The 25,643-nt window shown below is 45.3% G+C and overlaps 2 protein-coding genes across 3 annotated transcripts in view; one reads left to right on the top strand and one right to left on the bottom strand.

Annotated features, from left to right (window-relative positions):
• RGS20 (regulator of G protein signaling 20) overlaps positions 1–11,279 on the top strand; it is a 43,275-nt gene extending 31,996 nt beyond the window's left edge. Inside the window, exons 4-5 of the mRNA XM_001927277.5 lie at positions 5,246–5,480; positions 8,986–11,279. Coding sequence (XP_001927312.2) covers positions 5,246–5,480; positions 8,986–9,174 — 424 coding nt within the window. The 3' untranslated portion in view covers positions 9,175–11,279. The remainder of the gene's footprint in view (positions 1–5,245; positions 5,481–8,985) is intronic.
• The window catches only part of TCEA1 (transcription elongation factor A1), a 28,770-nt gene continuing 18,016 nt past the window's right edge, over positions 14,890–25,643 (bottom strand). The window contains exons 4-10 of one of the 2 annotated variants that reach the window (XM_005653062.3): positions 25,175–25,262; positions 23,758–23,903; positions 22,665–22,721; positions 20,979–21,133; positions 20,441–20,587; positions 18,040–18,111; positions 14,890–16,420 (exon numbers count right to left, since the gene is read on the bottom strand). In XM_005653062.3, the coding sequence (XP_005653119.1) occupies positions 16,412–16,420; positions 18,040–18,111; positions 20,441–20,587; positions 20,979–21,133; positions 22,665–22,721; positions 23,758–23,903; positions 25,175–25,262 (674 nt within the window). In that variant the 3' untranslated portion in view covers positions 14,890–16,411. The remainder of the gene's footprint in view (positions 16,421–18,039; positions 18,112–20,440; positions 20,588–20,978; positions 21,134–22,664; positions 22,722–23,757; positions 23,904–25,174; positions 25,263–25,643) is intronic. The other variant, NM_001243680.1, reaches the window with a different exon arrangement.

The raw sequence follows: 25,643 nt of genomic DNA, 5'->3' as shown, positions 1-25,643 counted from the left end.
GTTTGTTGTGATTCAGCCAAAGAAGGTTGTAGTGGACACTGAGGAACCGTGAAGCACTGAGAAGAGAGATGAGAGGGAAGGGTTGCAGGTGTATATTGGCCACTGTTCGTTCTCGGTCATGTCCAGTGATATAAAATGACTTTCTCCAATCTGACCCCCTTTGCTTCCAGTTGTTTGTTTGTTTTTTTTTAGGGCCACACCTGCCGCATATGGAGGTTCCCAGACCAGGGGTCCAATCAGACCTGTAGCCTCCGGTCTACACCAGAGCCACAGCAACGCAGCATCCGAGCTGTGTCTGTGACCTACACCACGCTCTCGGCAACGCTGGATCCTTAACCCACTGAGGGAGGCCAGGGGTCGAACCTGCAACCTCATGGTCACCAGTTGGGTTTGATAACCACTGAGCCACGACCAGAACTCCCTCTTCCCGTTCTATTTGATGTTAATTTTATTCTTATTTGCATCTGCCTCACGTATCTTTGCCTGTTTTTTTTTTTTTTAATTTGGGGTAGTATTTTGTATGTTTCTGGAAAATAGAATTGTGTTGGGTTTTGGAGCATTTTGAGTCTGTGTCACTCAACCAGGAATTGGAAGTAGATCTGTTCTCGCTTTTTAATGTGCTCCTGAGTACCCTTAACTTTTTCGAAGTTACTCTTTAATACATATTTCTTAAATTCGAAGGAATAAAAAGGTATCTTTTAAATCTCCATTTTAAGGAACATAATTTATCATACTTTTCTAAGCCTAAGTAACCTTTCTAAAAAGAATTCAGGATGTTTATGTAGATTACTGTGAATTACCATTTAAACATCTTTTAAAATATTTCTTTCAAAATTAATTTTCCAAGTTATGGTAGATATTGATGTTTTCATGCAGAATAATCTTCGTGATGAAAAATGTAAATACCCACTATAAAAACAGAAATCAAACAATACAAAAGTTTTACGATAAAAGCACAGTTGTCCTCCTACCCGGACCTCATCCCCATCCCCAGCCGTCAACAGTTTTTCGCATATTATCCTCAGGGAAACTTCCTGTTTCTTCCCACACGTCTGTACTCACATGGGACCCACCATACCCACCAGATCTAACTTTGAAACTAATCTTGTAATGATGTTTAGCCATCTTTGCCTCACTGTTGACTCAGCAGGCTACCCTCTTTTACGACCCCCTCTCTCTGGTGCTCCCGCTTTTCATGGATGTTTCACTGCTGGGTCAGGTGTAATCCATCTTCAAGATATGATTTCAAGAAAAGGACACAGAATTCACACTGTGAGTTTGTATATGGCAGAGTGTCTTCTACCATCATCATACAACTAGGACACGTTTGTGGGCGCCAGCACCTTGGTTGTAGACCCTTCATCCCCAAAGTGAACGGAGAGCCTTTGGCTGTGAGAGTGGGTCATCAGAGGGCCCCCTCTGAAGCAGAATGGATCCTGCCCAGGCCTACATGTTTGGGCTCAGAGGCAGTAAGGAAAGGGACAAGGTATCTGCAAAACAAGCAGCCCTGAGCAGTGACTGCTAAGCACCGGACAGAAGGGTTTCCTTGAAGGGCCAGTGCAGGGTAAGGGGTGGCTTACGAGGGGGGGCAAGGGCTGAAAGCCCTGAGCCATGGAAGCGGCGGAAGTGGTCCCCTGACAGTAAGAAGCGAACATACGTCCTCTCTGGAGGAAAGGAAGTATCGTCAGCTTGGACTCTCAGTTTCCTAAAGATGAAAACCAACCAAAAATTACAAAATCAGAAGAAGAGAACCTACCACAAGTGAGAACTAGTAGAAACCACACTTGGATTTAGAGCTCACAGGACTTCAGCTGTTAGAATTATCTGATATAAAATATAAACTAATGGTCTCTGAAATATTTAAACCAATTCAACACAGAATCACAAAAATGAGCAAATATGCTCCCGTTGTGGGGCGGTGGAAATGAATCCGGCTAGAATCTGTGAGGATGTGGGTTTAACCCCTGGCCTCGCTCAAAGGTCTGGTGTTGCCGTGTGCTGTGGTGTAGGTCATAGACGTGCTTCAGATCCAGAGTGGCTGTGGCTGTGGCTGTGGCTGTAGTGTGGGCCGGCAGCTGTAGCTCCCATTGGACCCCTAGCCTGGGAACCTCCATGTGCCATGGATGCAGCCCTTAAAAGCAAAATAAATAAGAAATTTATATATAAAAATTGTTTTTTTCCCAGGAGGACTGTGACATTGTCCTATCATTTATCATCCTATCATAAGCAAGATGTGGCTTACCACAGGGGAGACAGGCAGAGAGTACGTGGGATCCCTCTGGTTTTTTTTTTTTTTTTTTTTTTTTGTCTTTTTGCCATTTCTTGGGCCGCTTCCGTGGCATATGGAGGTTCCCAGGCTAGGGGATCAAATCGGAGCTGTAGCCACCGGCCTATGCCACAGCCACAGCAACGCAGGATCCAAGCCGCGTCTGCAACCCACACCACAACTCACAGCAACACCGGATCCTTAACCCCCTGAGCAAGGGCAGGGATCGAACCTACAACCTCATGGTTCCTAGTTGGATTCGTTAACCACCGAGCCACAACGGGAACTCCTGTATTATTTTTTTCTTAAATCATTTATATATTAATTTTTGAGGCAAGAAGCCCCAAATCCAGGTGTCAGCAGGGCCGTGTTCTCTGACAGCTCTGGGGAAGAAGCCTTCCTTGCCTCTGCAAGCTTCCCTGGGAGTGTCCAGCAATCCTTGGCGTCCCTTGGCTTGTAGAGGCACCGAGCCAGCCATGTGACGTCTTCCCTCTGCATGTGTCTGTCTCTGTGTCCAAACTCCCCTTTATAAAAAGGACATCAGTTATAGGGGATTACCACCTCCATGACCTCCTAACTTGGTTAAATTTGCAAAGATCCTGTTTCCAAATGAGGTTACAGCCTGAGGTGCTGAGGGCTCAACTTCTGCTTAGCTTTTTTTTTTTTTTTTTTTTTTAAGTCTTTTGTCTTTTTAGGGCCATACTTGCAGCACATGGAGGTTCCCAGGCTAGGGGTCGACTCGGAACTGTAGCTGCCCACCTACACCACAGCCCCAGCAACACAGGATCCTCAACCCACTGAGTGAGGCCAGGGATCGAACCTACATCCTCATGAATACTAGTCAGATTGTCTGCTGAGCCATAATGAAACGCCCCACATAGCTTTTTTAGGAGACACAGTTCACTCCTCAGCAGCTTCCTGCAAAATAAACACTGGCTGCAATTGGTTTTGCAGATTAGTTCCACAAAGCATTTCAGGAATTGATCATTGCAAGGTTATATGAGTCTTGAAAAACTGCCCAGATGTCTAAGAGACTCCATAACTGTGATACCAGAGCCGGAAGAGGATAGCCCAGGAACGCAGAATTAGAGATGAGTCCTACCCAGGAACTCTGGCCACATATAGCAGCCAGGGTAACACCTGGACACTTAGCATTGGGTGAAAAAAGCAAGTTGCAGAAGACATAATACAGTAAGCCACTTTTATAAAGGAAAAAAAAAAAAAAAAAACCCCTAAAGAATACATTCTTCATTCCTCAGGATACATGCAGCACTAGTCACAACAGCCAAGACACGGAAGCAACCCAAATGTCCATCAACAGATGGATGGATAAAGAAGATGTGGTACATATATACACAATGGAATATTACTCAGCCATAAAAAAGAACAAAATAATGCCATTTGCAGGAACAGGGATACAACTAGAGATTCTCATACTAAGTGAAGTAAGTCAGACAGAGAAAGACAAATACCACATGATATCACATATGTGGGATCTAAAATATGGCACAAATGAACCTGTATACAGAACAGAAACAGACTCAGACATGGAAAACAGGACTGTGGTTGCCAAGCCGGAGGGAGAAGGGGTGGAAGGGGGATGGACTGGGAGTTTGGGGTTAATAGATGCGAACTGGATATATATGTAAGAATGTGTATATATGTATATATGACTGGGTTACTTTGCTTTACAGAAGAAATTTGCACATCATAAACCAACTATAATAAAATTTTTTAAAAGAATACATTCTTCAAGGATGTAGCTTAAAAATTATGGGAAAAAGGTAAGACAAAAGAAAAAATAAAAATCATTGTTAAACAGATTGTGTTTTCTGACCTCAATACAATTAGAACATAAGTAAAAATAAACTACAACAGGGTAAGCCCCAAATCAAGGAGAGCGGTTCCAACAGGGATGGAGGGGGCATCTGGAGAGCAGCGCGTGGCCCTGGCACCAAGGGAGGTGGGGTGGTGGCTGTGGCCTGGGTCTCATGGCAGATGGTGAATTCCTAAGTGTTCATGTCCTCATCACCCTTCATAACTTGCAATTCCATAATTTACCTTCTTTTCTCTTTTGCTTTAAAATTCCCTTTTGAATTTTTAAGATCCCTGAGCAGACACTGGCCACAGCTGTTCTGGAAGCAGTTGGTCAGGTCTGACCCTGGGTCTGGGAATTTTTTGGTGGAACAGTTGCAGGATTTTTTTTTTTTTTTTTTTTTTTTTTTGGCTCTTTAGGGCCACACCCACGGCTTATGGAAATTCTCAGGCTAGGGGTCAATAGGAACTGTGCCTGCTGGCCTACACTGCAGCCACAGCAACGCTGGATCTGAGCCACACCTGCAACCTACACCACAGTTCACGGCAGCACTGGATCCTTAACCCGCTGAGCGAGGCCTAGGATGGAGCCCACATCCTCACAGATCCTAGTCGGGTTTGTTACTACTAAGCCACAACAGGAACCCCTAAACTTTTATAATTTAAAGTGGTCGCCAGGGAGTTCCTGTCGTGACTCGCAGTTAACGTACCCAACTAGGATCCATGAGGACGCGGGTTCAATCCCTGGCCTCGCTCAGTGGGTTAAGGATCTGGCATTGCTGTGGCTGTGGTGTAGGCCGGCAGCTAGACTCCTAGCCTGGGGACCTCCGTATGCCATGGGTGCAGCCCTAAAAAGACAAAAGACTGAAAAATCAAAATAAAACGGTCGCCAGGATGTGCCTAAATGTACACAATCGTGTTCTTAGCAGCTCTTTCTAGCGACCAGGTTTGCAAGGCCTTTGGCAGTGGCCGCGCCGTCCAGCAAGCCAGTCGGAAAGCGCCAGGCTTGTTTGTGCCAGAGGCCCCAGGACGAGAAGAGCACTCTGCCTGAGGGGCCCAAGTGCACATTCTCCATCTCAGAGGGACAAAGACGTGTTTCTAGGGACGAAACGCACCTCAGCCTCCAATAACTCAGCCCCCGGCCCTTCCTTCTGCCCCACGCAGCCCGAGTCCCACGCTGGAGGAGGCCAGCGCCTGGGCCCGGTCCTTCGAGCAGCTCATGCTCACGGCCGCCGGCAGGAATGCCTTCCGGGAGTTTCTCCGCACGGAGTTCAGCGAGGAAAACCTGCTCTTCTGGATGGCCTGTGAGGAACTGAAAAAGGAGGCGAACAAAACCATTATTGAAGAGAAAGCCAGGATAATATACGAAGACTACATTTCCATCCTTTCTCCCAAAGAGGTACGTTTGCCCCCAGGAGGCCGGGTCTGGTCACCCGGCCCCATCACTGCTGCTCCAAAATAGGGAAAACGACCCCACCCCTCCATTCATAGTGTTCAGATGCCTTGGATCTGGGTCCCAGGAATAGATGCCAAGTGTCCCCGAAAATCTGTGAAAGATTGTGTGCATTTTCCTAGAAAAACGTGTCCATAACTTTGATCAGATTCTCCAGAAGTAGGCGTCTATACATTTTGCCGTAAACATGGTTTTGAAATACCACACCCCAGAAGCATCCCTTTAAACAAAATTATCCCTTTATTCTGCGCCAAATCTCACGTGCAGGTATCCTGACTTGGGACGGTAACAGCATCATTAATATGATACTGCTGTTTCGGAAGTTTGCCCTGAAGTATCCCTTGGTTAAATCAGAGAAATGATGAAATGAGGGAAATAACCAAGTTTCCATCTCCGTTTTCGTTCCTCCAAATCTGAAATCTAGGAGGATTAGTTGGTCTCAAACCAAAGCACCTTGTAGTTCCAGTGCCCCTTCGTTGTTTGCTACACGTGCCTGTAGGATATGAAGCTATTAAGACAGGACCTCCCCTGTCAGGAAGCTCACAGACAATGGGCAGCAGACACGGAGCCTGGGTGGGACACCTCGGGGTCCAAATAGGCGGTGGAATGGGCCAGCACCCAGGGGGGCAAGGAAGAGGCACCATGAGAGGCCATCAGTGGAGCAAGGACGATGAGGAGATCACCCAAAACACAGGGAATGAAGGCTATGCCAGGCAGGACCAGACGGGCCAAGGATAAAAGCGTCGGTCACAGGACAGTCAACGTGTCTGCAGTTGGGTAGCTGAAAACTGGGGCTGGTGGCAGGCAGCAGCAGGGTAGTTTAGGAACAGAGGGTGGTCTGAGAGCCTAGGGAGATGTTGGGGACCATGCTGGGGTCTTCTGAGGTTTATCCTGGAAAGCCCTTGATTTAGCTTGGAGCTTGGCACTATCATCACACGTGGGTTTTTGAAGACCAATGTGGCTGCAGAGTAGATTAGGGAAAGAAGAGGCAGAGGCTGGAGAAACCGAATTCAGTAGTCCAGCCCAGGCACAACGAGGGCCTCACCAGGCCAGCTGAAGAGAAACTCAGAGCATGGCCTTGACCTGAAGTAACACCCGAGTCTGAAATGACTGCACATCTGCTTTGGGCAGAGAGCAGGGTGGTGAGCTTGGGAGAAGGGCAGGGGGCCTCGGCTTTGCTCACTTATGTTTGTGTTGAGTTGAAGATACAGCTGACAGATGTGCAAATATTAAGTTCAGAAAGTTCTCTCCACTTCAGTAAACAAAAACCAAGAGAATTTTTGTCCTTTAATTTATGGCTTCCACTTTTTTTTTTTTTTTTTTTGGCTGCACCCACAGCATATGGAAGCTCTCTGACCAGGGGTCAGACCCATGCCACAGCTGCAACCTATACCACAGGCAATGCTGGATCCTTGACCCCACTGTGGCAATGCTGGATCCTTGACCTACTGTGTGGGCCAGGGATGGAACCTGTGCTGCCACAGAAACGTCCGATCCCACTGGGTTTTTTTGGGGTTTTTTTGTTTTTTGTTTTTGTCTTGACTTTCCTTTTTATTTTTATTTTATTTTTTGTCTTTTAGCCTTTTGTAGGGCTGCACCCACAGCATATGGAAGTTCCCAGGCTAGGGGTCTAATCAGAGCTGTAGCTGCTGGCCTACGCCAGAGCCGCAGCAACACTGGATCCGAGCCGCACCTGTTACCTACACCACAGCTCACAGCAACGGATGATCCTTAACCCACTGATCAAGGCCAGGGATCGAATCCACAACCTCATGGTTCCTAGTTGGATTCGTTAACCACTGAGCCACGATGGGAACTCCTCCATTTTATTTTTTAATGCATGAGTTTTCATGACTGTCTTTCAAAGCATTATACAACTGGAGTTCCCTGGTGGCTCAGCAGTTAAGGCTCTGGAGTTGTCACTGCTGTAGCTTGGGTTCAGTCCCTGGCCCAGGGAACTTCCACATGCCACTGGCGCAGCCAAAAAATAAAAATAAATAAAGAGCTGGGATCAGCAGGAGTTTGCAACTGAACCGAGAGCCAGAGGGAGAATGAAGGCTGAGCAGGGTGCTGAACCTGCTGGGAATAAAGGGTTCTGAGCTGCAGAGGAGCGATCCGGAGGTGCGGGGAGTCCATTCCCAGTGAGCCGGGGGTGAGCAGGAGGGCAGCGCAGGGCCTTTCTGAGAAGGCGGATTCATGCACCTGGGAGGACGGTCACCGAAGACCTTGTCAGTGATTTGGTGACAGTTTCAGTTTTACATTGAGCAGCAGCAGGCGCATTGCACATCATCCTGCCGTCGGTGCAGAGATGGTCCAGCCAAGCTTCCATCTGACTCAGGAGAGACGTGAGCTCAGCCTGGGGTTGGCTATGCTCTGCAGTCCCAGGTCCCGGGAGAAGAGCCCGCCCAGAGGGCTGCTCTGGCCGGTGATGAGCCCCGCCCCGAGAGCGGACTTACCTGAAGCCGCCGCTCTAAGGACGTTGGCGTCAACCCCTCCCCAGCTTCCTCCCCTGTCACCCCGCTGGACCGGGAGGAATTCGCTAGTGCGGGCGGCGCCGCAACTAAACAGTGACAGAGCCGGGAGCTAAGTCGGGGCTCGTGATGTTGACCGGGCCCGGGGCCTGGGTGGGTCCTGGCTCACCGAAGCCAGGAGCTCCAGGTTTTAGCCCCAGGCTTCTTGGGAAGCTAGCGGATTCGCCGAAGCGCGCTCCCTTCTTCCCGCAAAGGCACAGCATGTGCGTGTTAAAGAAGTAGCGCAGCGCTGTTTTCTAAAGCAGCGTGATCCCCACCAGCATTGCGGAGAAACATCGGTCCGCACCCAACTCCCAGGTCCACAGTGTCAGACGCTCTGCGGGGGCCCAGCCCCCGGATTCACGAGCCTTTCAGGGGCTTCGGAAGCCTCTAGAGTTTGAGACCCCCGGTCATTGTGTGTAGCTTCTCTTTACGCAGCTTCGGAGCGCTCGCTGTGGCGAGACCGAAAGCCTCTTGGGAGCGCTGGGTTCGATCCCCGACCCCACAAGGATCGGGGATAGAAGGTGGGTTAAGGATGCGGCGTTGCCACAGTTGTGGCTTAGATCGCAGCCGTGGCTCAGATTTGATCCCTGGCCTGGGAGCGCCATATGCCACGGGGCAGCCAAAAAAGAAAACAACATCAAAACTTATTTCCTCCCTTTAGGAGGCTGGGATTTTTGGATGACCTTGTTTGGTTTGGGATTTTTGTTTTGTTTTTTGACCATACCCAAGGCATGTGGAAGTGCCCAGGCCAGGGATGGAATCCACGCCACAGCAGCGACTCGAGCCTCTCCAGTGACAACGCTGGCTCCTTAACCACTAGGCCATCGGGGAACTCCTGGTCTGGGATTTTGAGAAACCAACAGTGGTAGTGGGCGTTTGGGGCAGATTTCCAAAGAGAAAGGTGTCTAACAGCTCCCTCCGGTCTGTCCTGTGGGCAGGTCAGCCTGGACTCGCGCGTGCGGGAGCTCATCGACAGGAACATGGCCGAGCCGTCCCCGCACATCTTCGACGATGCCCAGCTCCAGATCTACACGCTGATGCACAGAGACTCGTACCCCCGCTTCCTGAGCTCTACCCTCTATAAAGACCTACTGCGGGCCTTATCTGAGAGGTCCGTGGAAGCGTAGGGTGTTAGGTATTTATTATGCGTCAAGGGAACAAAGAGCTCGTGGACTCTGCCTAGTACAGGGATTTAGAGGCAGTAGGACCTTCTGTGGGTAGTTCTCGGGCTATTTTAACAACAGACACCGCCTCTGCAGAAGACTGTAGATGAGCCAAGTAAATGGCAGCCACCTTTTGTGATACTTATGGAAAAAATGGGGTACGGCTGTGGTAGAAACATAGTGTATGGGCGTTTACAGTAGCAGCAGCGTGTTCTCAACGGCAGGCGACACACAAGACACCACAGCACCTGGAGCAGCTGCATCCAGTGGAACAAACAGGACCCAAACCCTTTATATGAAGACGTAACCACTACTCGTGAAAACGCTTTATCCTAGGGACATGTCTGTAGATGCATCTGTGTGCGTGTGTATCTTACATGGTTCGCGTAAAGCTCTGTACACACAGTGGGCTGGCCTCCAACGTTTGGCAAAAGAGGTAGTGCTCAGGAAATTCTTTTGTTGAAAAGTTACCATGATATTATCCCCTGGATCTCCTAGGCTAAAGGATAAATTTGTAGGTTCACAACTTGGTGTTCATCACAGAACATTCAAATAAGCATATCTCCATTTTTAGGATTTAAAGACATTTTAGGATTAAAAGACCAATGGGCATTTTCACTCTTAAAAAAAAAATAAAGCACAAGAGTTTTATCTCAATGTGTTTTTTCCCATGTAAACACTTGGGAAGCAAGATTAATTAAGTAAGTGGGGGTACAGGTTCACTTCTAGCTCCCAGACTAGGACTTCCTATATGGATCGCACTGTTTTAGTCACAAGTGAATGGAATAACCTCAGCTTACAGGTAAAAACACTGAATCTTCCTGAAGAAACCCCTCAGGACAATGACTGGGAAAGAAAGGCATCCCAAATCTGGAACGGCTGGAGCAGCCAGCTGGGGAGTAACGGCACGAGGCGCCCCCCATGCCTAGGCCCTGATGGGGGCCCTCTTGGTCCTACAGCCTAATTCCTTCGTTACTCTCTGCAGGCCCCAAACCAAGACCCCTTGTCCTCATTCTCAGCAAAAGACCTCGCCTGCCACTTGACTGCGAGGATCATGTTCCTGACCCTGCACCTTCCCATGTAGCCTGTAATCTGCACAGATCAGCATCTATTTGCCTCCTTCAGCCCTGGCCCAGAGAAGTGCCCCTTCCTCCTTTTCCTGCATATGCTGCTTCTGATTCGTCTCCTGTGGTCTCTGTAGGCAAAGGGGATGTCACTGGGATGAAGGCGTAAACGCTGCCCCTACCTGTTTACCTGCAGGTAAGGACAACAGATCTGCCAGGGCGACAACAACACACCTAAACTGTGTCTGGTGCTGTTCTTTAGAATTCTAGGAACATCCATCACAAACACTTATCATCCAAGCTATTACAAGTTATCTGTTTACTACGACTGCCTTTCCCGTTAGACAGGAAGCTCCAGAGACATTGAAAACACACCTTGTCTCTCAGTTAATAGACACTGTCTCACAAAGAGCAGTATTCTATAATGTTTGTAGAACATGAGAAATACAGCATGAAAACCTCCCATGGTGATAAAATAAAATTCCATCCCAAGTTTGTTTCACAACATGTCACCTTTCAGAAGGACAGCATCACAGCCCACGTGACTCCTGACCTCACTACCACTAGCGACCCATCCAGGGAGTTTGTATGTAGTACCACCCATGGATGTGGGTGGATGAATCCTGAAGCCCGTGCCCAGAGAAGCCTACAGATTCTGTGCAATTCCAAGCTGATTTTGTTGAGACGGATGCCTCTCCACTTGGAAATATGTAAATACATACACACAAACGTCAATTCCAAATATGCCCACTTCCCAGGAAAAGAGGACAAGACAGCCCAGTGTGAGCAAGTACACACAGACGCAAAACAAAACTACAGAGCCAGGGACATCATTTTCTCTAGTTCATGACTTTGACCTAAAAGATGAAGGTAATCCAGCCAGTTTCCTGAGGTGGCATCTGAGAACAGCCTTCCAGCCACCTTTGGCTTAAAACTCTCAAAGTCTTGGGTGGCCAGTTTTTCATACTGAATATAACACGACGAAATAAACATTTATAAAAAAGTTAGCCTCTGGAGTTCCCTTGTGGTGCAGTGGGTTAAGGATCTGGTGGTGTTGCTGCTGTGGCTTGGGTGTGGCTGTGGCACGGGTTCAATCCCTGGCCCGGGAACTTCCACATGCTGCAGACACAGTCAAAATAAATAAATAAATAAATAAATAATAAAAGCAGGCTTCATATATAAAAATGATACTACTATTTTACACAAGTCAGGTTTTGTTTTTTGTTTTTTGTTTTTTTTTCCTATTAGATACTGATTTGGAGCTAAACCATTAAGCTTCTTTCCTGACATGTCTATAATCAAAATTTTCTATTTTGAATCATCAAAAGTACAGCAGCCACCAAACAGGGTGTTTCCTGAATAATGCCAACTTCATCTCATGGGAGATGAATTTGTGGCCATGACATTATAATCTATCCATTTGAATTAACTGTCCCAGTGGAACATTTGGGAAAAACAAATAATCAAAATATTAACTGTGAGAAAACCAGGAGTTAAAACTTGAGTTGCCTCAGAAGCCAGTCTGAATAAAAAATTATCTACTTAATCACAAAAAGTTTTAAAAATTAACAGCATGGTAACTTCAGTTATCTGTGTGTATCTGAAAATTGCTAAAAGAGATCTTAAAGGTTTTCATCACTTATATGTGGTGTTGGATATACTGTGACAGTCATCATGCAACAGACACATGTGTCAAACCATTGGGTGGTACCCCTACAGCAAATACAATGTTTTAGGTCAATCACAGTTCCCCCCAAATGACATGAGGGGTGGGCGAGCCACCCATCCACCAGGTTGGGAATCTGCATAGAATTCCAGTCAGCCCTCCGCATCTTAGGTCCCCATCTGTGGATTCCACCACTTGCGGATCTGTGGCATGACAGTAGGTATTCACAAAATCCACATATAAGTGGACCCATGCAATGCAGATCTGAGTTGCTCAAGGGTCAATCTCAATTTCTAAAGTTTTTAACAGGGAGAGGATTAACGAGCATTTGATCTTATGGATATATTTTATTGAATTTAAGGATGAAACTTGCAATTATTAAGATCCATCCCCGAGACAATCCTGAGATAAGTCAGCCTGATATTGACCCGTGACTTCAATGCTGCTTCCAGATCAAAAATGCTTCTGCAAGTCAACTGGAAATCTTATTACTGCCCATGGGTTTTGATGTTCTGTTATCAGCGCTTTTATTTAGAATCACACATTTACTTAACTCAAATACTCATCCAAATCTATTGAGGATTAAAACACTTTTTTCAGCTGCATGTTTCAGAAATCTATCTCAAATTAGCTTTAACACAAAAGAAAATTGACTGGCTTTCATCAGCAGAAAGCCCAGAGTAGCTCCAGTGTCTGCACGGCTGGGTTAGATGCTCAACGATGCCCAGACCTTCCCCCGGCTGGTCACACAGGCTCTGCACACTGTGGGTGAAAGGGCACAGGGAGCCCCAGGGGCAGCACCGTGCAAACAGCGTCTCTCCCATCTTTCATGAAGCAGTCCCAGGGAAGGACATGGAACCACAGACTCGCCAGGATCACATGGAGTTTAGATGTGCCCTAAATGGCTCAGAAAAGATGCCTGGGAACTAGCGCCAAAAAGACAGATGATACGGCCACGCCCTCCCTTTCCAGGGCTCTCACAGCTTGGTTTTTTTCTCTCAGCCATACTTTCTAATGGCACTACTACAAAGATGGCCTGGATATACCTTATAAACCACATAAAAGTGTAAAAAAGCCCCTTCATGTCAAAGCAGCTCAGTCTTCCAATCATGGAAATACTTCAGCTAATTTAAATGGATGGTATAGAACATCCCACGAGAAATGTTTCTCTTTGCAGCCAGGGCCATTAAGGAGAAAATAATCATAGCTGTCTTTTTACAGCAACCAGAGGAACCAGAGCAGGTCATCGGAGGCAGCGGGTGGTGCTTTCATTTTCCGCCCACCAGGTGGATAAACAAGTGCAAGAGCACACAGGCCGATTTGAAAGTCTTTTTAATTATGAGTAAAGCTGCTGCATCACTTTGCAGACCTGAGGTATCAGAAGACCTCCTGGGAACGGAGCTCAGTACTTCTGCCTCTGGGGCTGGAGGCTGAAGCACTGCCGGCCACCAGTCACCGCCCTAGGCCTGTGGAACAATCTTTATGGCTCAGCTCCCACAGTTAACAAGAAATGCAAGCAAGAAAACCTATAACCAGGCAAACAATTTCATGAGCGCCTCTCGCATGAGTGCCCTCCAGGAGCCCAGTATAGCAGGGACGTTCCACTCCCCTTCCCTGGGCTACAGCCGATCACGTGACTTTCCCCCAACTCCTGTGTTACTCTGGGCTGATTCTACTTGACCTAAGCTTCCCGCGGCCAAATTCTTCCATTACTACCCAGAAACTTGTCCTGCAGTGACTGTTCTATTTACTGTGAAGTGACAACATCAATGCTGGTACTCTGCTTATTCTTGCAACTTAGAGAAATATGTGATTTTGTCAGTAAACATTCAACTGCATTTCCCAGTGGGATAACTGATTCTTCAATGGCCGGTTTTCCATAGCTAGATGGGGAGGTGGGTACACGACGGCACGAGAGAGTAACTGGTGATTAATACCCCTTAAATCACAACATTTTAACTGTAGTTTTTACTTTGATAATTCAATGCAAATCCCCAAATTACACTTTGAGTGCTGTAGGCAAGCACTGTCAGAGTCTAGCCTGTACTTCTCTTGCTGTGTTGGTAACGCTGTAAACGTGATTCATCTATAGGCGGACAGGTTGTGATGCCTGTGTGTATGTCAGCATCTCAGAACTCATGCCACGGCTCCTAAGCCCTAACGCCAACACTCAGCCCCACTCCTCGCTCATTTTCTGCCTTCCTAAGACAGTCCTTCAGTAACTGCCCCACATCCCACTCAGGTCTCGGTATGTACTTCCACGTAACACAGTTCCTTTGTCCTCCCAACAACTTATCGAGTAGCGCCCCTGAGAACAGTTTCCAGGCTCCTTGCAGCTGGCTGGTGTTTTCCAACCTGAGACATACACTTGGTCTCACACTTGGGAGGCAGTCACGTGCTCTGCCCACAAGCACCTGCACCCTCACCAGGGCCAGGACGGAAGAAGCAGGCAGGCTCCGCACCATGCTCGGCACCAGCCGCCACTCACTTCACCACAACTGCATTTGAAAACACCTTCCAGAGTTCCCATCGTGGCTCAGTGGTTAGTGAACCTGAATAGCATCCATGAAAATTCGGGTTCGATCCCTGGCCTCACTCAGTGGGTTAAGGATCTGGTGTTGCTGTGAGCTGTAGTGTAGGTTGCAGATGCGGCTCGGATCCTGCATTGCTGTGGCTGTGGTGTAGGCCGGCAGCCGTAGCTCTGATTGGACCCCTAGCCTGGGAACCTCCGTATGCTGCGGGTACGGCCCTAAAAAGACAAAAAGACCAAAAAAAAGAAAGGAAGGAAGAAAAGAAAAGAAAAGAGAAGAAAAGAAAAGAAAAGAAAAGAAAAGAAAAGAAAAGAAAAGAAAAAAAGAAAACACCTTCCTAGTTGGGAAAGGAAAACTTTTTAAACAAAAGATAAAGCAAATGCCAGTGTCTAAATAAAATGACAAAATGTGACACATGTTAATAACAAGAAACTTTATTGAATTACAAATTTTTAAATGGATCACTTAATTTAAAGGTGGGACTATTTTATTCTCCTTAAACTCATTTTCTTCAAAACTGCATGTTATTTTTCAAATGATAAAAGGTTAATCTGTGACTTGACAAAGCAGAGGTGGGACGGTACTACCGGGCCCATTCTTATAGATGGGATCTTAACATGGACTTTGGGATGCTATTTTCTGTATTACATCAAAGCAAAGGGGAGTGTACAGCATGTACCGAGGTCCTTCTCCAGGTGCTGAGCACAGAGATGGAGCCGATGAAGTGTGGACTTTGTAACAGTGGTCTAAGACGTGCTAGAACAAGTGTGCTCTAAGGAACCTCTGTGGAAACCATCCTTTCCTAGTTCTAACACAGCAGATGGCACACACAATTGCAAACGAGCTGCGTCGGAGCCCACACATTAGTTTGTTCCACAACCTCACTCTTGTGTAACAGAAGGAGAGTCAGCAAATTAGTCAGGACAGAAACGTCTCTATTGATCTCTGTGAGGAAAGACCCAGCTATGGTCATTTACAGAAACCCTGAAGTCCTTGGTCAGCAGACTCCAAGTCGAAGTTAAGTCGTAACTGTTCGTGGTGACTATGCTATCCTAAAACGCCAGCGTCTGCTTCCCAGGATGTCCTCCCACACAGGGAAAAAATGGTCAATCGCTCTCATCCTTTGCCTGTGCCGGGTTTTATGAAAAGCCTACTAAACTACGACAGAGTTCCGCCTCAAACTAAAATACACTGCAAAGTCAATCAGGGAAATAAACAGCAAGCCAAACTGATTTCCACAAAGTCAAGTCATGTTTCCAAAAGTAAAATCTATTAAGAACAAGTAATAAACATGTACAAGAAATTACAAGAAATGAGGATCACAGTTAGTTACAAATGCAAAATAATAGCTAATTATCCCAGACTTGTGAACATAATAATTAAAATCAATTTCATATGCTAGTTCAAATATTATATACAATTTAGATAAGCTGGTCAAGTATTATTTGAATACACACCATGTTTGATAAACTTATAATTACATTACCTCTTCTCCTCTTAATATTTGCAAGTACATGCCAATATAGGAAAAAATGTAATTTCCATTTGTGCATTAAATGAGAAGAATAGCACTTCTACTGTGTATGTTTTAGATTGTAAAAAAGTTAAGGTACATTTTCATTTAAGAAGAAAAAAAAGGTAAAAATAAACTGCCAAAAGTTTAATATCAACTTACTTACAAAAATGAAAAAAACAAAAACCAAAAAAAAAAAACCTGTTTTGAGACAGATGCCATACAATCATTATGTGGCCTCCCTACTGGTCTGAAGCTACAGAAGGTATAAGGAAGGGACGCTATGTCAGAAACAAAGACTCACCCAAGGGACTCATGTTACTTTAAAAATCTGATTTGCAGGAAAACTAGTTGGTTGGCCTAATCTTAAAGCTAATTACAAAATCCATTTTCTTAATGGTCCAGACATTTTGCCAATTCTTCCAACTCAACAGAACTGTCAAAAAAGAAGAAATATTGTGTGAGACTTTTAAATACAGACAAGGCATGCACCCTCTCCCCCACTGAAAGAAGCGTGCACTTCACACTGCTGAAAAAGACACTACGTTTTTTAGACCTGAATGTTTACCTACGTTAAGGGTTTGGCTCTTCCAACTTAGAATTACCAGGAATACATAAATAACAGAACAGTATAAAATACTCTTTATTAAGTTAGGTTAAAAAAATCAATTCCAAGTTTGAACTTCTAGAGTAAGCCACTGTAAGCATCAGTGTCCTACATTAAATTGAACTTTCTTAAGTCCAATAGTAACTACATCAGAACACAGCAAACTGCCTGTATTCAACACAAACTGCAAATACCCATTGGCCATCATTATCATCATAATCACCGAGTAACACAAATCTACGAGAGCTCCGGAAAAGCCAGATCTGCTCTACAGGACTGGAAAAAAAAACAACAACATCCCTCTTTTAGACCAACTAAAAATTAACCTGCCAGCTTAGGACAGGAGACACGGTTTCAAGCCATGAAGACACTCTCAATGCCGTTAGTCCCCCAGCTGAGACCTACATCTCTGTGGGTCACAAAATGGTAAGTGGCCTCAACTCCTCAACGGTGACTGACTAGAGCCAAAGTCTCACACTACGCTGGTGAAGGATGTCCTCCCTTGTCGGGCTTTTAATTCACTTCTGATATTCAGAAAATGCTTTAACCTAAGTGAATAATTCAAAATAAGCATTAGATTAAAAGTCTAATGTAAGATGAAAAAAATCTTGTACGAATTCCACAACAATTAAAAAGAGCCAGCCTTTCTGCAGTACCAACAATTACCAGGCAGTTTAAATATACCATTTCTACTACTCACCACCGCATCTAACAGAGGTCTCACTCACATTCACTTCGTGAGGAAATTATGGCTCGGTAATAACAAGGGGCAAAGGCTCCCAAGACTCAACCCCCAGCCTATGAGCCTCCCCAAGTCCTCATCCTCACACCCCGCCTCTACCTCAGGTCACGTGTAATTCTTCTCCCAGCATTCAATTCTGTTTCTGTGGCTCACAAAAATCGCTTAACTAACATAACTTGCCCGTGTGGGGCTAATTCAAGAGAACATGGGCAGCACACATGGAGGCTTGCTGAAAAGCCTACCAGACCACAGCAGTGCTTGTCAGAGTTCCTAAAATAAACACTGAAACCTTCAGGCTGGATCTCAACAAGGTCAAGTAGTTTCTTCTTGTTTTTCAACTAGGTCAACAGTTTTTAAAAATCTACGAAGACAAGTCATACAAGGTAGAGGCTTTCTGGAAGAACAAGAATGCAAGCAGTGCGCTGAATGGACACAGTAAACACTGGCCTGTGCACATTTAAGATTTAAGCCCCTCCCGCCTGCACCAAGACGCCATGAAGGTGGGCGCCGGAAGTTAACATGCCTCATTCCCAGCAGGGCAGCAAACAGTATGTCCCAGGACGCGACGGCCGCGTTCTCCCCAGCAGCGGGCAGTGGGAGCACGCATGCACGCACGCACGCACGCACTGGGTCCAGGCTGCCCGAGGCCACTGCAGAAACCACCCCACGCAAATGGGGGAAACGGGAATCCCAGGAAGTGTCGTACCTTCCATCGGTTTCCACACTCATTGCAGACAACAAACGTCGTCATGGGCTCGTCAGCACTCCGAGTCTGCACCTGAGCAAAGTCAGGAAAACACAGCTTTTTATAAAACTATACAAAGTCAATCCTAAATAAGAACATTCTACATGAAGATATATAATAACTACAATGGTGCCACAATAAAATGTCTAAGAGCTCGAAACAAGTTCAAAGCTAAATAATGTTGAACGGACACAAATTTCCAAACCTCATTTTTCTAAGTCACTTCTCTTTGTCTTTTCATGTTTAATTTATCCCAGATAAGTGGGGAAATCCTCTAAAGTCACATATTATACTTCTGATAAATGGCTAATAGGAAAATTTTTTATAAAGCACTGAAATGTTGATTAAAAGATATGTCAATTTTCTCTTATAAATTAGCAAAGATGTAAAAATTACAGGGAGTTCCCGTCGTGGCGCAGTGGTTAATGAATCCGACTAGGAACCATGAGGTTGCGGGTTCGATCCCTGCCCTTGCTCAGTGGGTTAACGATCTGGCGTTGCCGTGAGCTGTGGTGTAGGTTGCAGACGCGGCTCGGATCCCGCGTTGCTGTGGCTCTGGCGTGGGCCGGTGGCTACAGCTCCGATTCGACCCCTAGCCTGGGAACCTCCATATGCCACAAGAGCGGCCCAAGAAATAGCGAAAAGACAAAAAATAAATAAATAAATAAATAAAAAATAAAAATAAAAATTACAAATATTTCACTCTGATAAATATAAACTGCCAGGATCCTTCCAAAAGTTAGGCAGCAACAAGGTAAGAGCTTTAATCATCTATTCTCTGTGGCCTAGGAACTTGGTATCTGATCTATTGTAAGACAGTAAAAGGAAACCCAAAAATCTGTGTCCAGCTCAGCATCACTCATCATGGGAGAGGCACAAATCAAACTCACAGGAAACAGCGCCTCACACCTGTCAGAATGGCTAGGATCTAAAAGACAAGCAGCAGCAGGTGCTGGTGAGGATGTGGAGAAAAGGGAGCCCTTTCGCACTGTTGTGAGAACGTAAGCTGGTGCAGCCGCTGTGGAAAAGAGTATGGAGATTCGGCAAAAAATTAAAAATAGGAGTTCCCAATGTGACAATGAATCCAACTGAAATGGTCTGGGTCACTGCAAAGGCACAGTTTCAATCCCCAGCCCAGCATAATGGTTTTAAGAATCCAGTGTTGCCACAGCTTCAGCACAGGTTGCAGCTGAGGCTCAAATTCAATCCCTGGCCCAGGAACTGCCATATGACATGGGTGCAGTCATTAAAAAAATAATAATAAATTAAAAAGTTAAAAACAGAACTACCATATGATCCAGCAATTCCACACCTTGGTACATATCGGAAAGAAATGAAATCAGTATCTCAGAGATTATCTGTACACATGTCCTTTGCAGCATAACTCACAATAGCCAAGACATGGAAGCTTAAATGTCCTTCAACAGACAAATGGATAAAGAAAAAAATGGCATATATACACGATGGACTATTACTCAGCCATAAAAGAGAAGGAAATCCTGCCATTTGAGACAACATGGATTAACCTAGAGGGCATTATGCTACATGAAATACGCTAAGAGAGAAATACAGATACTGTATGACATCACTTATGTGTGGCATCTAAAACAAAAAAAGCTGCCTTCATAGCACAGAACAGATGTGGTTGCCAGGGGCTGGAGGTGGGAGGAAATGGGAAATGGAAGATGTAGATTAAAGGCTAGCACCTGCAGTTGTAAGAAGAGTAAGTCCTGAGGATCTGATGTACAGCATGGGGACTATTGTTAGAGTAGATCTTAAGCATCCTCACCACACAACAAGAAAAGGAAAAGAGTAACTGTGAGGTATCTTGATAGTGGTACTCCTTCCAGGATGCCTATGTGCATCACATCATCACACTGTACACTTTAAGTGCATACAACTATACGTGCTAATTATTTTTCAATAATGATGGGGGAATCTGTGCACAAACAAAGATAAAAGTCGTCAATAATGCTGCAAAAGGAATACCTGGAAACCACTTAAGCTAAAAGTACCCAGGCTCCAAGAGAGAGAGCAAAGAACTTTCCCTCAATTACATGATCCAGCCAAATACAAAGAGCTACAGCATGTCTACAGACTTACCAGTAGTCAACTGCTTACTAGCTCTTCAAGACAGAACATGGCCACTTTATTAAATTCTGTAATATTTTATCACTTTAATGTATACAGATTTCCAAGCAGCTATTTCTACGAACATATAACTGTATCAACTTATTTTCAACTAACTGGACATCTCCTTTGGCAAACATCAAAGTGCTGGTAATTATCTTCACTGCTTGTTTTAAAACAGGAGTGGAGCACATCCTAACTCTGAAAATACGACGCTATGGGCATCACAGACCTGTGTGTAAGTGCAGTTCTTCTTCTTGCATTTGCCGCATGTGAACAAGTCCGTCTGGGTCCCACCTGTCTTGGCCATCTGATGCTCTCTGATGGCTTCTTTGGTTAGGTTTTTCCGCATCTCTTTGAGCTCATCACTAGCCATTTCCTGTCAGGGAGACAGCAGTACCACTCAACCACTCGCCTCTGGCACATATATGCTGAATGCTTTTCATGTTCATCAATTTTATCATTTTTATCCATGAAGAGAGCTTAGAGGTTACAAAGTCTGTTTGCAATTAACTCTTTGATTCTATGTGAATCCACAGTAAGTAAAAACTCCTTTGTTTTTAGATGATAATTTGAGGCAATCACCCAAAGATCATGGTACAGCATGAAAGGGACAAAGTATTGATGCTAAGAGCCAATCACCCTAAGTATTTGTTTTGTATACTGCACACGTGTCAGAACAGCTCATAACAATTTATTATATATGTAATATTTATATGGCACCACACACTGAATCCCATCACAGAAACATTACATGCAGATGCACTCACCTCTGCTGTCATTCTAGCAAATAAGTCAGGAGGAATATTCCCACACAGCACATTTTTTCTTAAATTTGGATTCTTAGCATCCTTAAGATTTGATATCCTACTTCGTACTCTATTTTTATATTTCATGTCTGTATTCCTTATTTCTTGATATATAGGTACTAGGTCGTTAAGGAAAAAAGGTTAAATTATAAAGGTAAGATCATTTTTTTCCTATTCTGCCACAATAAGAATTTCTGGAATTTCTAAGCAGTGCTTCCAACTGATGCTAAAAATAAGGCGTTGTTTCTGCCTGATATCTTGATCTCTAACTGGCAAGTAACAGTGAGCATCCTTTTATGCTGTGAGTGCGCAGTGCTTTCTCCATGTTTAATGCCAGCAGCACACAAAGTAAGAGCTTCATTTAAAATGTAACACAGGGAGTTCCCGTCGTGGCGCAGTGGTTAACGAATCTGACTGGGAACCATGAGGTTGCGGGTTCGGTCCCTGCCCTTGCTCAGTGGGTTAACGATCCGGCGTTGCCGTGAGCTGTGGTGTAGGTTGCAGACGCGGCTCAGATCCTGCATTGCTGTGGCTCTGGCGTAGGCCGGTGGCTACAGCTCCAATTCGACCCCTAGCCTGGGAACCTCCATATGCCGTGGGAGCGGCCCACGAAATAGCAAAAAGACAAAATAATAATAATAATAATAAAATAAAATAAAATGTAACACAGGTGTGAAAAAAGAGCTTGAACTCATATATGCTTTGCCTCCCACAAATCTACATTCTACCAAGGATCCTAAAAACTCAAAAAGACTACAGAGCTCCCTCAAGGGCCTAAGGCCATTCACAGAGGCCCCGAGGGTTCATTTCCTCCCTGGCTCAGCCAGGAGCTAGTTTAGCTGCTGTTTTTTCTCAACAGAAGAGGCTACAGGAGGCCAAGCCCCAGAGGAGCTCCTTTCTAATAAGGCCATTTCTCAGCCAGGACAGTGCCACCATCACTGTCACTGAGATGTTTCCTGCTCCCCTTCCCCCATGCTAGACTCCTCTCCCAGCAGGAACATGCTTCCCTCAGGGGGCTGCATATGCTGGGCTCGGCACCCTCTTCCCAAACATAAAACTCCACTTCACACTTACTAGCAGGTCTGTTTCCATGTCCTTCTGCACAACTTTAATTGAGATGCTACATTCTCAAGTTGCAAGGCAGAAAAATAAAAATACTATCAAATACGTGTTTTACTTTTGAATGACAGGGAAACAAGAAGAATAAAATGACATGGATGGTCCTACCCATTTCTGGCAAAACAATCGAGATAGAAACTGAAGACTGAGTTTCCATCATGGCTCAGTGGTTAACGAGCCATGACTAGGAACATGAGGTTGCGGGTTCGATCCCTGGCCTCGCTCAGTGGGTTAAGGATCCGGCATTGCCATGAGCTGTGGCATAGATTGCAGACGCGGCTTGGATCTGGCGTTGCTGTGGCTGTGGTGTAGGCCAGCAGCTGCAGCTCTGATTCAACCCTTAGCCTGGGAACCTCCATATGCCGCAGGAGCGGCCCTAGAAAAGGCAAAAAGACCAAAAAAAAAAAAAAAAAAAGAAAAAAGAAAAGAAACTGAAGAATATAACTCTGAATTCCTTACAGGAAGGAAAAATTGTAATTAACCTAGCAGATTACTTAAAACAGTTATGAATATACAGGCAAAGGATATCTTCCTCGATTTGAGATCCCAATTCTTCCTCATCAGCTCCAATGGCGATGTAATCCTCTAAACACAGGCACAGAGAAGCGTCAAGAACAAGCAATGGTCATACATTATAAGAAATCGTCGAGACAGCCAATCACACTGTGCTCCAATCCCCCAACCCCACCTGCCCTGTGCAAGACCCTTGAAGGTGGGTTTCGTGAGCACCTGGTCTCTTCACTACCCCTAGGCTCCTCCTCTGGATTCACCTAAAGTCCACAGGGCTCTGCCTGGAGGACGCCTCATCCTCAGCAGGGGAGTGATTCATCTAGCGGCAACCCCGCACTTCACAACGCCATACACTCTGGCTGTTCCAGCAGAGGACAGAGTTATACAAAGAACTGTCTTGTCTCCTGGGACTCAGGCTTCAATGCAAAGAAATCACTCATTTCATCTGCCAATCACATCTACGGACACACTCAGAAGACTCCTATGCAAATATTCAAAGGGATAGAAGGAAGTAAAAAGAAACTAGGAAGAAAAAAGAAAAAAGATATAAAGAGACAGTATAGGAATCAGAATAGAAGGGGCAAAGGAAGGAGACACACAGGTCATATGAACTACAGTTCAGTGTAACCGAAAAGAAAAAGGATGAATTCATATAAGATGATAAACATTCCATATATGATAAAGCCAAAATAATAAGAATAAATGGTTCCAAATTAAACTAAAGCTCCCACATATAAATCAAGACCTCTTTTCCACTTTAAGAAAGGTAGGAAATGAAATTAGGAATAGAAAACTGACATACTATAGGCACACTAATATTTAACAATGGGACCCAAACAGAGCATGGCTAACTCTTAATCCAAGGAGTGGAGCGATCAGTTTGTAGGTTAAATGTGAGGAAAAAAAGGTGGTGAAGAACCATATAAACAGCACAAACCAGGGGAAACACCCACGTTTCTGGGAGGAAGCTGTTTCTGGAAGGCCCAAGTTGCCTACACCTCTGCCCCCAGCCCCCTAAACCAGGCAGCTCCAGTGGCTCCCACGGGGGGACCACACTAAGGAGGGGGTCAGGGTGGGGTGACGGACACAGAACAGAGGGCACAGAACTCACCTCCCGTCCTCAGGGCAGCAGCGAGCATCTCCCTGCACTTTAACCGCACAGAGTCGGAAGTGCTGGGGGCCCGAGGGAAGGAGGAAACGTAGGTGTCTCGTGCATTGGGCTCATCCTTCCTGCTGCTGCCATGGCCGCTGGAGCTGCTGCAACAGAGACAGGCACGCGCCCCAAAGAGAGGTCAGGAAAAGGCTCTCAGGTGAGAGCCTCCCTGTGCCCGTGCCCTCCTCCCCACACCTATCTGCTCCCTCTTCTCTTGAAAGAAACCCATATCTGCCTGACTAAAAAGAAGGAGCAACATTACTATCACTCTTCAAAAACAAACGTTTTTGGCCTAAATAAATGAGACAGTATTTCAGTGACTCTTACATGAAAAAAAAATTTTGCCTGCATATAGATTAAAAAGAAGTTGGAGTTCCCGTCGTGGCATCGGAAATGAATCCGATTAGGAACCATGAGGCTACGGGTTCAATCCCTGGCCTCGCTCAGCCATCAAGGCTCCTGTGTGGCTGTGAGCTGTGATGTAGGTCGCAGACGCGGCTCGGATCCTGCGTTGCTGTGGCTCTGGCATAGGCTGGCGGCTACAGCTCTGATTATACCCCTAGCCTGGGAACCTCCACATACTGCGGATGTGGCCCTAAAGAGACAAAAAAAAACAAAAGTTAAAATTTTAGTAAAGATAAGAGACAAGTCTCCTGACTTTTTTTTTAAACCTTGATTAGCCTTTAAAATATTAAACAATACTTTTAATACATAAAATGCACATCACAGCTCAATACAACAAGTGCAAAGCGAGGACTCTGGCTGTGAAGCGCTGGCGCCGGCAAGTGCAATGCATCAAACAAAAACGGGGGAAATGTCAGAAACCTGCTCCAGTCAGACAGCCGGTGTGGTTGACACGGATAAAAACCACGTGTAGTGAAGAGTCGAGGAAATATAAAAGCGTCTCTTAATTTCTTCCCAGAAACATCAATTCAATCAGGACTGTTCAGTAACTTTTTCAGTCAGCAGCTACAGCTCCGATTCAACCCCTAGCCTGAGAACTTCCATATGCTGCAGGTGTGGCCGTACAAAGACATCAAACAAACAAACAAATACAATGTGGTAAATAAAGAAAGCCACCATGGTTCTGAGCCCCTGTCAGAACTGTCACTGCCAGGTCTCCCAGGCTACCCACGCCGGGCTGGTCAAGTGCAATGTGAGTAAGTCCTCCCTGGGTAAGGTCTAACTCTGAGTTTCCAGAACAATCTCAGAAGAAACCCCAGACTATTTTGCTAATTACATCTACACTAACGCTGTGCAATGAGAGCACAGAAAGGGGAGTACGGATGTGGGATCCAGTACGGATGTGGGATCCAGTACGGATGTGGGGAAACGATCACTTTCAACATAAATGAGTGTCCAAAAGGCGAAATACCTTTCTTCTCGTGCCTCAGGGCTATTCTGTGATGTAATTGCAGTATCTTTTTTCTTTTCTTCAGAGTCTTTATCTGTTGATGGTCCATCTGAAAATTGATGAAATTCCTAATTGTTAGAATTTTTTTAAAAAACCCACAGAATTACTTCATGTTATCAGGCTATTTATGCAACAACCACCACCAAAAAAAAAAAAACCCACTAAAATCCAAAGATTTTAACAAGTAAAGTCAATGCAAGCTGTTCTATCAGCAGATACACATGGGTGTTTTTCATAATGTACATCCCCAAAAAAACCCTCTCATCTGGTGGGGAGCACAACTTTAGATTCCAGTGGCAGCACAAAAGGGGGGCAAGCTTGCAGAACAAGGGAAGGAAAAAGTATGGAAAAACCACTAGCACTGCACTTAAAAAGTGAAAGTGCAAAGCAAATATAGCAATACTGCTTTGGTAACTTTTCGCAAAGTCAA

Source organism: Sus scrofa, chromosome 4 (genome assembly GCF_000003025.6).
Source record: "Sus scrofa isolate TJ Tabasco breed Duroc chromosome 4, Sscrofa11.1, whole genome shotgun sequence".
NCBI lineage: Eukaryota > Metazoa > Chordata > Mammalia > Artiodactyla > Suidae > Sus > Sus scrofa.
Note: the sequence above shows the minus strand (reverse complement) of the source record. Positions and strands in the feature narration are given on the sequence as shown.